The sequence below is a fragment of the Sceloporus occidentalis genome, unplaced genomic scaffold (assembly GCF_023333645.1).
Source record: "Sceloporus occidentalis isolate IW3139 unplaced genomic scaffold, rSceOcc1.0.p SCAF_478, whole genome shotgun sequence".
Classification (NCBI taxonomy): domain Eukaryota; kingdom Metazoa; phylum Chordata; class Lepidosauria; order Squamata; family Phrynosomatidae; genus Sceloporus; species Sceloporus occidentalis.
Window position 1 is genome coordinate 18,890 of NW_028317458.1, and position 13,725 is coordinate 32,614.

The 13,725-nt window shown below is 45.3% G+C and overlaps 1 protein-coding gene across 1 annotated transcript in view; it reads right to left on the reverse strand.

Moving 5' to 3' along the window:
• Positions 1-7,343: 7,343 nt before the first annotated feature.
• LOC149271645 (FH1/FH2 domain-containing protein 3-like) overlaps positions 7,344-13,725 on the reverse strand; it is a gene marked incomplete at its 5' end in the record, with an annotated part of 193,457 nt that continues 187,075 nt past the window's right edge. The window contains 2 exons of the mRNA XM_089507243.1: positions 7,344-7,435; positions 8,897-9,058. Coding sequence (XP_089363369.1) covers positions 7,344-7,435; positions 8,897-9,058 — 254 coding nt within the window. The remainder of the gene's footprint in view (positions 7,436-8,896; positions 9,059-13,725) is intronic.

The window sequence follows — 13,725 nt, forward strand, 5'->3', positions numbered from 1 at the left end:
ACCAGGAAGTACCAGGTACGTCCCGGTACTGAAGGGGTTAACTGCCTCTGAGGCTTTCAGAGTCTGCGGATAAGTTTAGACTGTAGGCCAATCCTATTTGTGGCTGTTGCAATGGATTTTGTATTTCCTGATTTGGTGTCAGATCCTCTGGTTGAATTTTCCATACTGAAGTTCAGGGTTGCTGACTCTATAGATTGCAATGGTTACATTTATTAGTTCAAATGCACATAGACAAAAAGGGTAGCTCAAAAAACTTCAGACCCTCAACCATGTTGCCTATGGGGTAAGCCTTGGTGCTGCAGTAAAGCACTGTATTTCTATATTGCTATGTTACAGTGCCTCCGGGGTTCCTGAGAGGCTGTCTTTCATGCTGTCGTCAATGCTATTTCCACCTGATGATCCAAGCCTTGTAGTATTATAATTAAAAATTAGAAAACAAACTACTGAAATATTCCCTTTAAACCCTTCAAACCCAGGGGGGTTTTTGGTACCTCAAAGCCCAGAGCAATTTTGCCATTTTTGCGCTATGTCGGTTCAGCGATTATTCTCTTTTCCTGTGAATAGTGTACCCATGTAAACTATATATTGGTTTTTCAAGGAGAGATAGAGCTTTCTTTTGATACCATACTTGGATGATTAGCTGAAAATTTGGAATTAGAAATTTAGTAAAAAAATAGCAAAAATTAGAAAAAAACACCTAATTTTTTTTACATTTTCCCTCTGAATCCTCACAAAATTACATAAAGTGACAGAAAATTCCATCCAAATTTATCAATTCAGGTGTCCTGATTTCAGAAATACCTAATTTATATAGAATTTTCATACTTTCCCAGCACATATAGGCAACATACTATAAGGTGTACATTACTTTATACAAAGCCGTTACATTTTTACATTAGGTATGATGAGACTGCAACTCTAATTTTAAACAAATAAAACAAAAACACCCACAAAGGTATAAATTTCTGTAAAGCAATCCAGGCTATCCTATCAGGGTATTTGGGCATTCTATATGCAGGTATTTAGCCACCAATCACTGTCAAAGGTGGCCACAGAAATTAGTTCCTGCACTTTTTTCACCAACGCGTCATGGTATTTTGTAGTATTCTTAGGATTTTTTGTAGGCACTGTCACACCGACACCCAGACGCACACACACCAGGACAGGCTCTGCCGCATTGAAGCATAACATTTTTTTTTTCTACACTGCTTTGTCATTAATTGCCCCTTTTGTATTTTTGCCCCCTTGTGTATTGATGCCCCAGCCCGGCCCCCTTTAGTATTGATTAATGCCCCCCTCCCACAACCTTGTGTATTGCCCCGCTTTGTGCATTTATGCCCCCACACCCTTGTATATTGATTTATGTGATGCCCCAGCCAATCCCCTCCCTTGTGTATTGATGCCCCATGCTTTTTGTATTGACTATTGGTGTATGTGATGCCCTCTTGTCTATTGATGCCCCCACTGCCATGTGTATTACCCCCAGCCATCCCCCTATTGATTTTGTAATGCCACAACCGAGCCACTCCCCTTTTGTATTATTTCATTTCTGTCCTAAGGGACCCCCCCCCCCTTGAATATGGGTCCACTTTCCTTTAACGACTTTTTTGGTAATATTTAAATTTTTGTGTTTTTCTTCCCCCTGCTGTCCTCCGACGTGACGATCATCTCCCTGTCAGGAGAAACTCTTCTGTGAGCCTGCCCCCTTGAACGTCACATCTTAAAAGGGGCAGGACGAAGAGCCGAGGCACTGCTGCCACTGGGCGGCAATGTGTGTGCACGCCGGCCGCTTTAACTTCGTTAGGCGGCCGGCGGGGGCGGTCTTACAGCCGCACGATGGCTGCTTTGAAAGCGGCTGCCGGGCGCGAAGTTCAAAGCAGGCGTCGTGCTGCCGCTTTGAATGAAGGTCTGACGGACGGACCGGCCGGCCCACCGGGAAATTTCCCGGGGGACAGTCCAGCCCTGCTAACGTGGGCCACACCTTGAAGTCCGGCATGCCACATTTGGCCCATGGGCCGCACGTTGGCTTCCAAATCCAAACACTGAGATTTATTCTATATGGGACAATGTCAAATGGCTTACTAAAGTCTGAATATGCTATATCTATTGCTCCTCCTTGTATTATTGTTTATTTCACATTGGCTGTTAATTTGTAAAACTATTGTGCTGTAGTTGCCCACTGAAAACTTGTTGCACACTGAAAAACTTATCTGCACCTGAATACATGAATGAGTGAAAGAGTGGATGAATTAACAAATATATAAGTGTGCACTAGCATTGATATGGATATGTGTTTGTGTATAAGTGTCGGGGGGAGCAAAGATAGCACAGGCAGGCTGTTTGGGAGGCAGAAATGGTACCAGCTGGCTGTTTGGGGGCAATGATAGCACAGGCAGGCTGTTTGGAGTCCAGAAATGGCACAGTCAGGCTGTTTTGGGAAAAAAGATGGAACATACAAGCTGTGGAAAAAGATGGAATGCACAAGCTGTTGGGGGCATAAAAAGTGTTGTTTAGGGCAAAGAATGCACAGAGAAGCTGCTAACCATAACACAGTCTAGTTATAAAAGGCACCACAGCTTCAGGAGTGCAGTCATTGTGACTGCTGTTTTTATTTTATAAATTGCAATGTAAGTGTGTTAATATTTCTGCATTTAGTCAGGAGTCCTATTTCATGAAAAATGGGCAATCTAGATGGGCCAAATGATCCTTATCTGCTGTCAAATTCTGCTGTATGTTTTTTATGTTTGTCCACTGGTGAGAAAGGGGAAGTTGTTGCACATAACCAGAGAAGCAAGGAGTTCCCTGGTGAGCCACAACTTGTATCTGTGTCAGATCCCATCCTGGTTTTTCCTTTTTCGCTACAGTTCCCCTGTCTCGCTACAGTTCCCCTGTTTTGCTACAGTTCCCCCATATGATGTATTTCCTTCTGTGTTATGCGTTATGCTTGTTTGTTACAATCCATTCCTGGATTTCCTTATGCTCTGCCATTAACTTCTGATCCTTGAATTTCAGTCCTGTACCTAGCTTAAGCTTCTGTTTCCTTTACTAGCTTTAGCTTCTGTTTCCTACCCTGCACCAGGCCCCGTGTCTCCGCTTCTGTGCTTTGACTCCTGAATTCCATCATTGGCCGCTCTGGGTCATTACAGTTGTCTGTATGGACCCCGTTCGTCGCTGCATTATTCTCATTCCAGCTGCTGTAATGCCCAGTAGTGAGGAGACAAATGAGATCCTTTTAAACTTTTCATAGCATGGGCATTGCTAGGGTTGGGCTTAAGGTGTTACGTCGGATCAGGCACCACAGGTGATGGACCCACAATGCAGGAAAGGCGAGTAAATCCGATTAACAAGCCGGGATCGAGGCAGGCAACCCAGGAGCGTAGTTGAACAACAATAGCCAAGGTCAGGACGGGCAGCACAGGATCGTAGTCGAAAAACAATAGCCAAGGTCAGGACGGGCAGCGCAGGATCGTAGTCAAAGAACAATAGCCAAGGTCTGGTACACGTAAACAGCAATCAAAAATGCACAAGAGACAAAAACACCCTGAGAACAATGATTTGGACTCGTTGAACGGGCAAGGAGACACAATAGGACCAATGGCGGGAAAGCAGGTACGATGACGTCATCGCGACCGACGCAAGAGAAGCGTCGTCGCGATGGCAACAAGCCAAAACAAACCCCCCTGCCTGTGGTACCTCAGCGAATGACGCGGAAGCGCCACACAGGCAGGAGAGGAAAGAAGACAGCCACCGTGGACATGCAGCGGCAATCGAACACTCGATCGCCGCCGACATGCCCGCGGCGGCTAACCACGATGTCCTCTCTGCTTGTGCTGCCGCCGCGAGCGACGCGGCGGCGCCACACAGGCAGAAGAGGTACTGGTCGGGTGCCGCGAGCTTGTAGCGGCGGATCGTCTTTTCGATCGCCGCTGACATGCTGCGGCAGCCCGATCAGGACTGTCAGTGGCAGGGAGGCGTGCCTGCACAACACGCACGCCCCCTCGTGTGCGCGCCGCACGCACGGCAACACACGAGGAGGACGGGCGCGAGGAACGCCGGGGGACCCCAGCCGGACAGGTAGGCATAACATAAGGGGCTGAAGAGTGGAATGTTTAGGTGGGCAGCCCCAATGGGCACTCTAAGGGTGAAGTATACTTGAGTTTCTAGGGCTGCCTGCTGCTTCCTCCTTCAGTCTCCTTCCTGACCTTGTGCCATACCTGAGAACTTTCAGGCAACTGCTACCCCTCTGCAGGGGGAAGTGGCTTTTGAGGGGTGGGGCTAGCCATGTATGCGGCAGGAGGTGAGTGTGCATATATCGGTAAGTTTATGCTCCACATACCAATCTTGTATATACTGGATGTTGAGTATTTTTTAAGTTGTATTGTTGATCCCTGTATTTATATTTTTTAAATTCCCTTGCTATGATCTTAACAAATTTTGTTAGCCAACCACTGTGTCTAATAGACTTTCCAGTGTGTACAATGTACTTGGTTAACGCTGAGCCATAAATCATCTCACACACAGAGCTAAATAGTCAGTAAATCTAATACATGAAGTTGAAGACTCAAACGGCTGTCCTATGTGCATAAAAATTATGCAAAGTATGAGTGCAAGTGGCACTACACAAACAGTGGATATAAAAAGTCTACACACCCCTGTTAAAATGCCAGGTTCTTGTGATGTTAAAAAATAAGACAAACAAATCATGTTAGAACTTTTTCCACCTTTAATGTGACCTATAACATGAACAATTAAATTGCAAAACAAACAAATCTTGGGGGGGGGAAACCTCACAATAACCTGGTTGCATAAGTGTGCACAAGCTCTTATAACTGGGGCTGTGGCTGTGTTCAGAATTAACCGATCACATTTAAACTCATGTTAACTAGAAGTCATTACACACCTGCCATAATTTAAAGTGACTGATCAATCACAAATAAAGTTCAGCTGTTCTAGTAGGATTTACCTGACATTTGCTTAGTTGCATCTCAGAGCAAAAGCCATGGTCTGCAGAGAGCTCCCAAAGCATCAGAGGGATCTCATTGTTGAAAGATATTTGTTGAAGGGTACAAAAGAATTTCCAAAGCATTAGATATACCATGGAACACAGTGAAGACAGTCATCATCGAGTGGAGACAATATGGTACAACAGAGATATTACCAAGAGTTGGACGTCCCTCCAAAATTGATGAAAAGACGAGAAAAAAACTGGTCAGGGAGGCTTACAAGAGGCCTACTGCAACATCAAAGGAACTGCAGGAATTTTTGGCAAGTACTGGCTGTGTGCTACATGTGACAACAATCTTCCGTATTCTTCATATGAATGGGCTTTGGGGTAGGGTGGCAAGATGGAAGCCTTTTCTTACAACGAAAAACATCCAAGCCCGGCTGAAGTTTGCAAAAACAAATATCAAGTCCCCCAAAAGCACGTGGGAAAATGTGTTATAGTCTGAAACCAAGGTTAAACTGTTTGACAATAATTCCAAAAGGTATGTTTGGCGCAAAAACAACACTGCACATCACCCACAGAACACCATACCCACAGTGAAGCATGGTGGTGGCAGCTTTTTTTTTTGGCAGGCTTTTTTCCGTCAGCTGGAACCGGGGCCTTAGTCAGGGTGGAGGGAATGATGAACAGTTCCAAATACCAGGCAATTTTGGCACAAAACCTTCAGGCGTCCGTTAGGAAGCTAAAGATGAAGAGGAAGTTCATGGCTTCACCAGAAGAAGATTAACATTGTGGAATGGCCCAGCCAGAGCCCAGACCTGAATCCAATTGAACCTCTGAGGGGTGATCTGAAGATGGCTGTGCACAGGAGATGTCCTCGCAATCTGACAGATTTGGAGTGCTTTTGCAAAAAAGAGTGGGCAAATATTGCCACATCAAGATGTGCCATGCTAATAAACTCCTACCTACTCCTTCACAATAACATACAGAGACACACACACACGCATAACCAGACACACAGAAAACGTCACGGCCGCTAGTGAAGTTTTCAGCAACCGCTCGGTGCCCCCACTCTCCGTGACTCCGCAGAGCAGAGTGAGAAGGGGGCGGGGGGGGGGCAGTGAGAAGGGACGGGGGGTAGATAGTGAGAATGGGCAGAGGGGGGTAGATAGTGAGAAGGGGGAGAGGAGGGGGTAGATAGTGAGAAAAGGCAGAGGGGGGTAGATAGTGAGAAGGGGCAGAGGGTGGGGTAGATAGTGAGAAGGGGCAGAGGTGGGGTAGATAGTGAGAAGGGGCAGAGGGGGGTAGATAGTGAGAAGGGGCAGAGGGGGTAGATAGTGAGAAGGAGCAGAGGGGGTAGATAGTAAGGAGTAGAGGGGGATAGATAGTGAGAAGGGGAGAGGGGGTACATAGTGAGAAGGGGCAGATAATAAGAAGGGGAGGGGTGGATGGGGAGAGTGGGTAGTGTGAATGCGTACAAGTATGAATGAATGTGTGGATAAATTGTGTGAATGCGTACGAGAGTGAATTAATGAATTAATGTGTGGATGAATTGCTTGAATGATTTGTGAGACTGCAATAATGAATATGTGTAAATGATTTGTGTGAATGAGTGAGTAACTGTGTAAGTGTTTGTGTCTATCATTGATGTTTACGTGATTTGGGGAAATGCAAAGATGGCACATAAAGGGTGGGCTGTTTGCTGACAAAGATGTTTTACACTGGGCTGTTAGGGGACAAAGTTGGCTCAGGCTGGGCTGTAATGTGTGTGTAATCTGGGTGCTGATCAGGTTCTATGTGGGCAACGTGGACACCTTCAGTGTCTCCGTCTACAGTAACACCTCCCCCCCGCCTCTCAGTTGGGGTCCCCCAAGGCTCAGTTCTAGGACCCCTTCTGTTCTCTCTTTACACTTCCTCACTTGGGAAACTATTCTCATCCTTTGGCTTTCAACGCCACCTCTATGCTGATGACACCCAGATCTATCTATCCTCTCCTGATCTGTCTCCCTCTGTCTTAGATTGTGTCACTACCTGCCTTGCGTTTGTCTCTACCTGGATGTCTGCACTTTTCCTGAAACTCAATCTCTCCAAAACCGAACTTCTTGTATTCCCTTCCCTCATCAGTTTCCCTTAATGTTAATGTGATCTACCCATCTCCTTATGCTCGCTGTCTTGGTGTCACCCTTGACTCTGACCTCTCGTTCAACCCCCACATTCAGTCATGGCAAAACGCCTTCAGGTCATGCAAACTCTTTGGTTGTCTTGGATGAACTGTGCATTTAAGATCTCCTCAGAGTGGCTTGATGATATAGGTCAGGAGAATGTGATTGCCACTCCAGAATCCTTCACCTTTTTCTGCTGTAAACACTGGAGGGTCAACTTGGCCTTGTGCTTAGGGTTATTGTCGTACTGGAAAGTGCGTCCCATGCGCAGCTTTCATGCGGAAGAATGCATTATCCTCCCAGAAATAGCCTTTAGAAGATGGGTACACTGTGGTCATAAAGAAATGGTCAGCAACAATACTCAGGTAGGCTGTGGCGTGTAAACAAGGCTCAATAGGTACTAAGGGACCAAAGTGTGCCAAAAAATGTCCCCCACACCTTTACACCACCACCTCCAGCCTGAACCGTTGATACAAGGCAGGATGGATCCATGCTTTTATTTTGTTTACGTCAAAGTCTGACCCTGCCATTTGAGTGTCGCAACTGGAATCGAGACTCATCAGACAGGGAAACGTTCTTTCAGTCTTCCGTTGTCCAAATTTGGTGAGCCTGTGCGAATTGTAGCCTCACTTAGCTAACAGGAGTGGCACCTGGTGTGGTCTTCTGCTGCTGTAGCCCATCTGCTTCAAGGTTTGACATGTTGTGCGTTGGTTGTAACGTTATTTGAGTTACTGTTGCCTTTCTGTCATCTCGAACAAGTCTGCCCATTCTCTTCTGACCTCTGACATCAACAAGACATTTTCGTCCACACAACTGCTGCTCACTGTATATTTTCTCTTTTTCAGACCATTCTCTGTAAACCCCAGAGATGGTTGTGCGAGGAAATCCCAGTAGATCAGCGGTTTCTGAAATACTCAGACCAGCCTGTCACCAACAACCATGCCACGTTCAAAGTCATTTAAATCCCCCTTCTAACCCATTCCGATGCTCGGTTGGAACTTCAGCAACTTGTCTTGACCACGTCTACATGCCTAAATGCACATCTGATTGGCTGATTAGCTATTTGTATTAACACACAATTGAACAGGTGTACCTAATAAAGTGGCAAGTGAGTGTATTCTAGGTAGGTAACCACTTAATCCCCTCCATATGATATGGGGGCGGGTTGGGCATTGTAGGCACGCTCATGACTACACTTTAACCCATTAATCCAACTGGACACCAGTGGGAGGTATAGGTGGGATCTATACCCCATTAAAAAAGTAAAACATTTTTGTTACATGATATGAACATTAAGTTCTAAGTGGGTATCACTCAAACCAGTCATGTTTCAAAGTACAAGGGGCGTGTATAGGTTAGATGTGGAGAACTGTTAAGCTTTTGACACGTGCCGCTCCCCACCTATTTTTCCTTTAAATGGGGGGTGCTTCCCACTGCCGTTAGGGGGACCTCCCACCGACATCACTGGACAGTCCCCTGACGTCAGTGGGCAGTCCTGGGCGCGTCCCACTAGGGAAGGCTCCTGGTAGCCAGAGCCCAGAAGCTCCCAGGTATGTATATAAGCGATATATATTATATATGATAAGCCTACTATGATAAGGTGTATATATATATCATTCTGCATCATATCTCTTCCATGTTCATCATGGTCATATGTGATAAAGATGGAGCCAGATAATCTATTTTTATTAATTGCAGCCAATGTGGCAACATTTCAATTCCAAGAATGGCTATAGGAAAATAAGGCAGTTATAGCAAAATTGTACATCATTATATAGTTACAACTTACATGACTTTCTGTTTGCCCTTGATCGTTTTCTTTCTTTTGGTAACATGTGTTGGTTTAAAACTTGGGTAGCTGACTTTACTATATGATCCATAATTTCATCGGCAGAATTGTATGCATGATTTGATACGTCATTGTTGCTAAAACCATCTGAGCAAAGATGTCCTGAATTAGGAGAAAAAAGGTGAAAACAACATCTGTAAGGCATTCTGTCCACCAAATTAAAGCTCAACAGAAGATGGGTGATGCAACAGGACAAGGCCCAAAAGGACAGGGGTAAATAAACAGAACGGGTTCAAGTAAATACACCTTCTGGAGTCTCTGACCTCAAATTGAATGTGATGATGTGGCATTACCTCAAGAGAGCAATTCACTAGATATCCCAAAAATATTGCTGAACGGAAAAGAGAACTGTTTTAAAATGTCGCTATATAAATTTATGTGTTTGTGGACTAAATGATCAGCCAACACGGGTTTGTGAAAGACAGATCTTGTCAAACTAACTTAACTGCATTCTATGAAGAAGTGATTAGAAATATAGATATGGGTCCTGCGGCTCCACACAAAAGGTTACTGTACAAATTGACTGAAACAGGCCTAGGTTGAAAGATAGAACACAGAGACTGGTGGTAAATAGGAAGTTCTCAAACTTGACAGATGTGATAAGCGGAGTACCTCAGTAATCTGTCCTGGGTTTGCTTCTTTTTAATTTGTTTATTAATGATCTCCCAGTTGGCATAGGGAGCCAGGTTTCAGTGTTTGCCGATGACACAAAATTAAATTAATAAAGACTGAACTAGATGTGTCTTCATTGCAAGATGATTTGGATAAATTGGGTAACTGGGCTGACAAATGGAAAATGAAATTCAATATACACACATGTAAAATTATGCATTTTGGGCATAATAATAAAAATGCAAGGCATCAAAGGCGGGGGTTACCACTTGTTTTTCTGTGGGTTGTGTGTGTGTTTTTTTTCTCTCTACCTTTCCTTCTCCGTACTATGTCGTTCCCTACTACTTCTCCGTTCCCGCTCTTGAAAACACCTCATTGTTTTGTCATATAATATGAAAGGGTTGAATGTCCCTGAAAAGCGGTCATGTCTCATGTGTGATGTGTGATTTAAAGTTTCATAAGGCCTCTGTGGCCTTTCTGCAGGAAACTCACTTTCTTGCTGCTGCACACCCTAACTTACTCAATACTGCTTACCCTCGAGGTTATTTTAGTAAGTCCAAAGGTACTGCTATCCTATTCGATAGACACACTCCGTTTCGAGGAAAAGGCGCAAATATCTGATCAAGAGGGTAGATACATTTTTGTTAAAGGAACTATAGCGGGAGTTCTTTACACGTTTGCTAATATTTACTTATCTAACAGACAACAGCACAGGGCTCTTTCGAGAATGTTGCATCTGTTACGCCCCTTCCATGAGGGCGCCTTAATCCTTGGGGGTGATTTTAATGTGGTGCTTGATCCCAGACTGGATACATCAGTGGATACTTCCCCACATGTTCTCCACAAGATTAAATTGCTTCTCTGGGACTTTCAGTTGGTCGATTGCTGGAGGGCGCTACACCCATGTGACAATGACTTTAGCTTTTACTTGTCGCCTAGGGGATTGTACACTCGCATAGACTATTTGTTCCTACCTCACTATCATCCCACCCGCCTGGTTGGTGCCCGCTACAGTTCACTTACGTGGTCGGATCACGCTCCTTTAGTCTTGTCCATTTTGTCGAATTTGACCCGTCCTTCCATTGCTTCATGGCGTCTCAATTAATCTCTGCTAGCGGATGCTTCGGTGTTGTCTGAATTTCAGCTCACTAACTACTTCAGTGACAATTTGTCCCTGGACATTTCGCCCTTAACGGTGTGGGAAGCACACAAATGCATAATCCGTGGCCATTTCATTGCTCTCGGAGCAAGGCGGAAGAAGGCTAACTTTGCAAAGATAGGTGCGCTGTACACACGAATCGTGCTGCGGATCTTCAGCTATTGCTGGCATGTAGGAAGGAGTTGTCGTCCATCCTCGTAGCTCAGGCTAGTCAGTCCTTTCTCAAGTTAAATGTTTTATATCACGAAAATGGTGACAAACCTGGAAAATATTTGGCTAGGGCTCTGTTGTGTTGTGTTACATTCCTCATATTCGACCTCCGACAGGTGTTCTCCACAGACTGCCTCACGCCATAATGAAAGAATTTGTTACGTACTATTCTCAGCTGTATTATCTCTCTTCGGAAGGTCGCCACGATCCCCAGTCCCGGAGGTCGGAGTTGATTTCGGCTTATCTTACTAAGCATTTGTCCAGGAAACGTGCTCCTCAAGTAGCAGAAAGTTTGGAAGCTCCTACTTCTCTACACGAGCAGGAGTTGGTGCTCAAGTCGTCTAAGATGCCCAGGTCCTGGTGGCTTTCCATTACTTTATTATAAGAAATTCTTTAGTATCCTGGTTTATAATCAAGATTTACATGATACCCAAAGAAGGGAAGGATCCGGAGTTATGTAGCAGTTTCAGGCCGATCTCCTTGCTTAATACCGATCTCAAATTGTTCTCCAAAATTCTGGCTACAAATTTACTGTATTTGCTCGATTATAAGACGACCCCCCAAAATCTGAATATTAATTTAGGAAAAAAAAAGAAAAAGCCTGAATATAACACGACCCTATAGGAAAAAAGTTTTACCAGTAAATGTTAATTCATGTAAACTATGTAAACTATTTTTTTTAATAAAAGCTATGATTGAGAAAAATATATTGTTTTTAATTCCCTTTATTTTCCAACCTGCCCCCCAGTTATGCACATCTGCCCCCAGGCTTGTCACTCTGCCCCATAAATGCCTTAAACCCCCTATATGCCACTGTGCCCCATGATATGCCTTTTAACCCTCTAAATGCCACTGTGCCCCATGATATGCCTTTTAACCCCCTGTGCCACTCTGCCTCCAGAAATGCCTTATACCCCTATATGCCACTCTGGCATTTAGGGGGTTAAAAGGCATATTATGGGGCAGAGTGGCATATAGGGAGGTATAAGGCATTTTAGGAGGCAGAGTGGCGTATAGAGGGTTAAAAGGCATTTCTGGAGGCAGAGTGGAATTAAGGGGGTTAAAAGGCATATCATAGAGCACTCTGCCTACAGAAATGCCTTATGCCCCCCATTTAACACACCCCCCCAACAAAAAACTTATCGGTGCTTCTGACTCCCGGTGTGTTGTCCGGGCAGCGTGTAGACGTCTACGCTATTCAGAAGGAGGTGCGGTTAGCAGCGGGGGTTGTCTGCGTCCATCGCGCAGACCCTCCCCAGCTGTCAGAGACGTCTACACGCTGCCCCGGTTACACACCGGGGACTCAGAAGCACCGGTAAGTTGGGGGGGGCAGAAGGATCCAGGTCCCCTGCAGCGCTCCAGGGAATCTAGGTCTTAGTTTCATAGTCAGACCTATTTGAGGTCTGATTATAAGATGACCCCAATTATAAGACGAGGGGTATTTTTCAGAGCATTTGCTCTGAAAAAAACCTTGTCTTATAATCGAGCAAATACAGTAAAAGCCCTTGTCCCCCCAGTTAGTTCACTCGGACCAGACCGGTTTTGTGGTGGGGAGGGAGTCCAGAGATAGCCCTCAACATCATCCCCACGGCGTCTACTATGGGAAAGAAAGCTGTCATCTTGTCAGCCAACGCTGAAAAGGAGTTTGACAGGTCTGACCTTCCTGTCTACAGTTCTAGATCGCCTAAACATCAGCCCTAACATGCGTCGATGGGTGTTGTCCCTGTACACTCGTCCTTCTGCCAGGCTTCGGATTAATGGGGTCCTAACGGAGTCCTTCCCCATCTCTAACAGTACTAGACAGAGCTGCCTGCTCTCTCCCTTGCTTTTCATATTAGCGCTTGAACCATTCTTGGAGGCTATACGACGTAACTCGGATGTTATGGGCTTGGAGATTGGAAGCACCCATCATAAAGTGCTTGGCTACGCCGATGACCACCTGTTTATAAATTTCCAACCCAACGGTGTCTCTTCCAAATATTGAGAATTTCAAATTTATGGCAGGCTTTCGAATTTTAAAATCAATGCATCCAAATCAGAAACTATGAATGTGACTTTGCCACGGGCGCAGGCTTTGTACTTGGAATACAGTTTTCCTTTCAAGTGGTGTGTCGATAAACTAAAGTATCTAGGAATCTGGCTTACCAGGGATCTGTCCCTTCTGTATATTGCCAATTTTCTCCTGCTCCTGTCCACATTGTGGGCGGATCTGCGTCGATGGTCGTCACAATATTTATCTTGGTTTGGTAGAATCTTTCAAACCATTCCGATTCGGATTCCGCTGGCCTTCTTCGCTTCACTAAAAACCATGTTTCTTCAGTTTGTCTGGTCAAACAGACGCCCTAGGACGAAGTTCTCGACTTTGATTCTCCCCAAGTCAGCTGGGGGTGCTAGTCTGCCGTGTCCGCGCACGTACTACCATGCCTGTCACTTACTGCGGGTCCTTGAGTGGTCACACTGACCCCCACATAAATTGTGGGTGGACATTGAGGCTTGTCTGGTTGGCCTACCTTTGATTGCTGCTACGCTGTGGACTTTACATTCACTCCACCGGTCTCGAAATCTTACTACCTATGACGCAATTCGGATTTCCCTCCTGGACGGGGGGGGGGGCTCCTTCCTGGAGACTTCCTCTGCTGACTGTACTACTCTATTTCACTTTTTGTCTGGAGACCAGCTCAAACCTCTAGACTCCATCCTCGGGGACCACACCCCATCCGCTCTGGACCGCTTCCACTATTTCCAACTTTCCAGTTATTTGCGGAGCATTTGACGGAAACATGTCCTC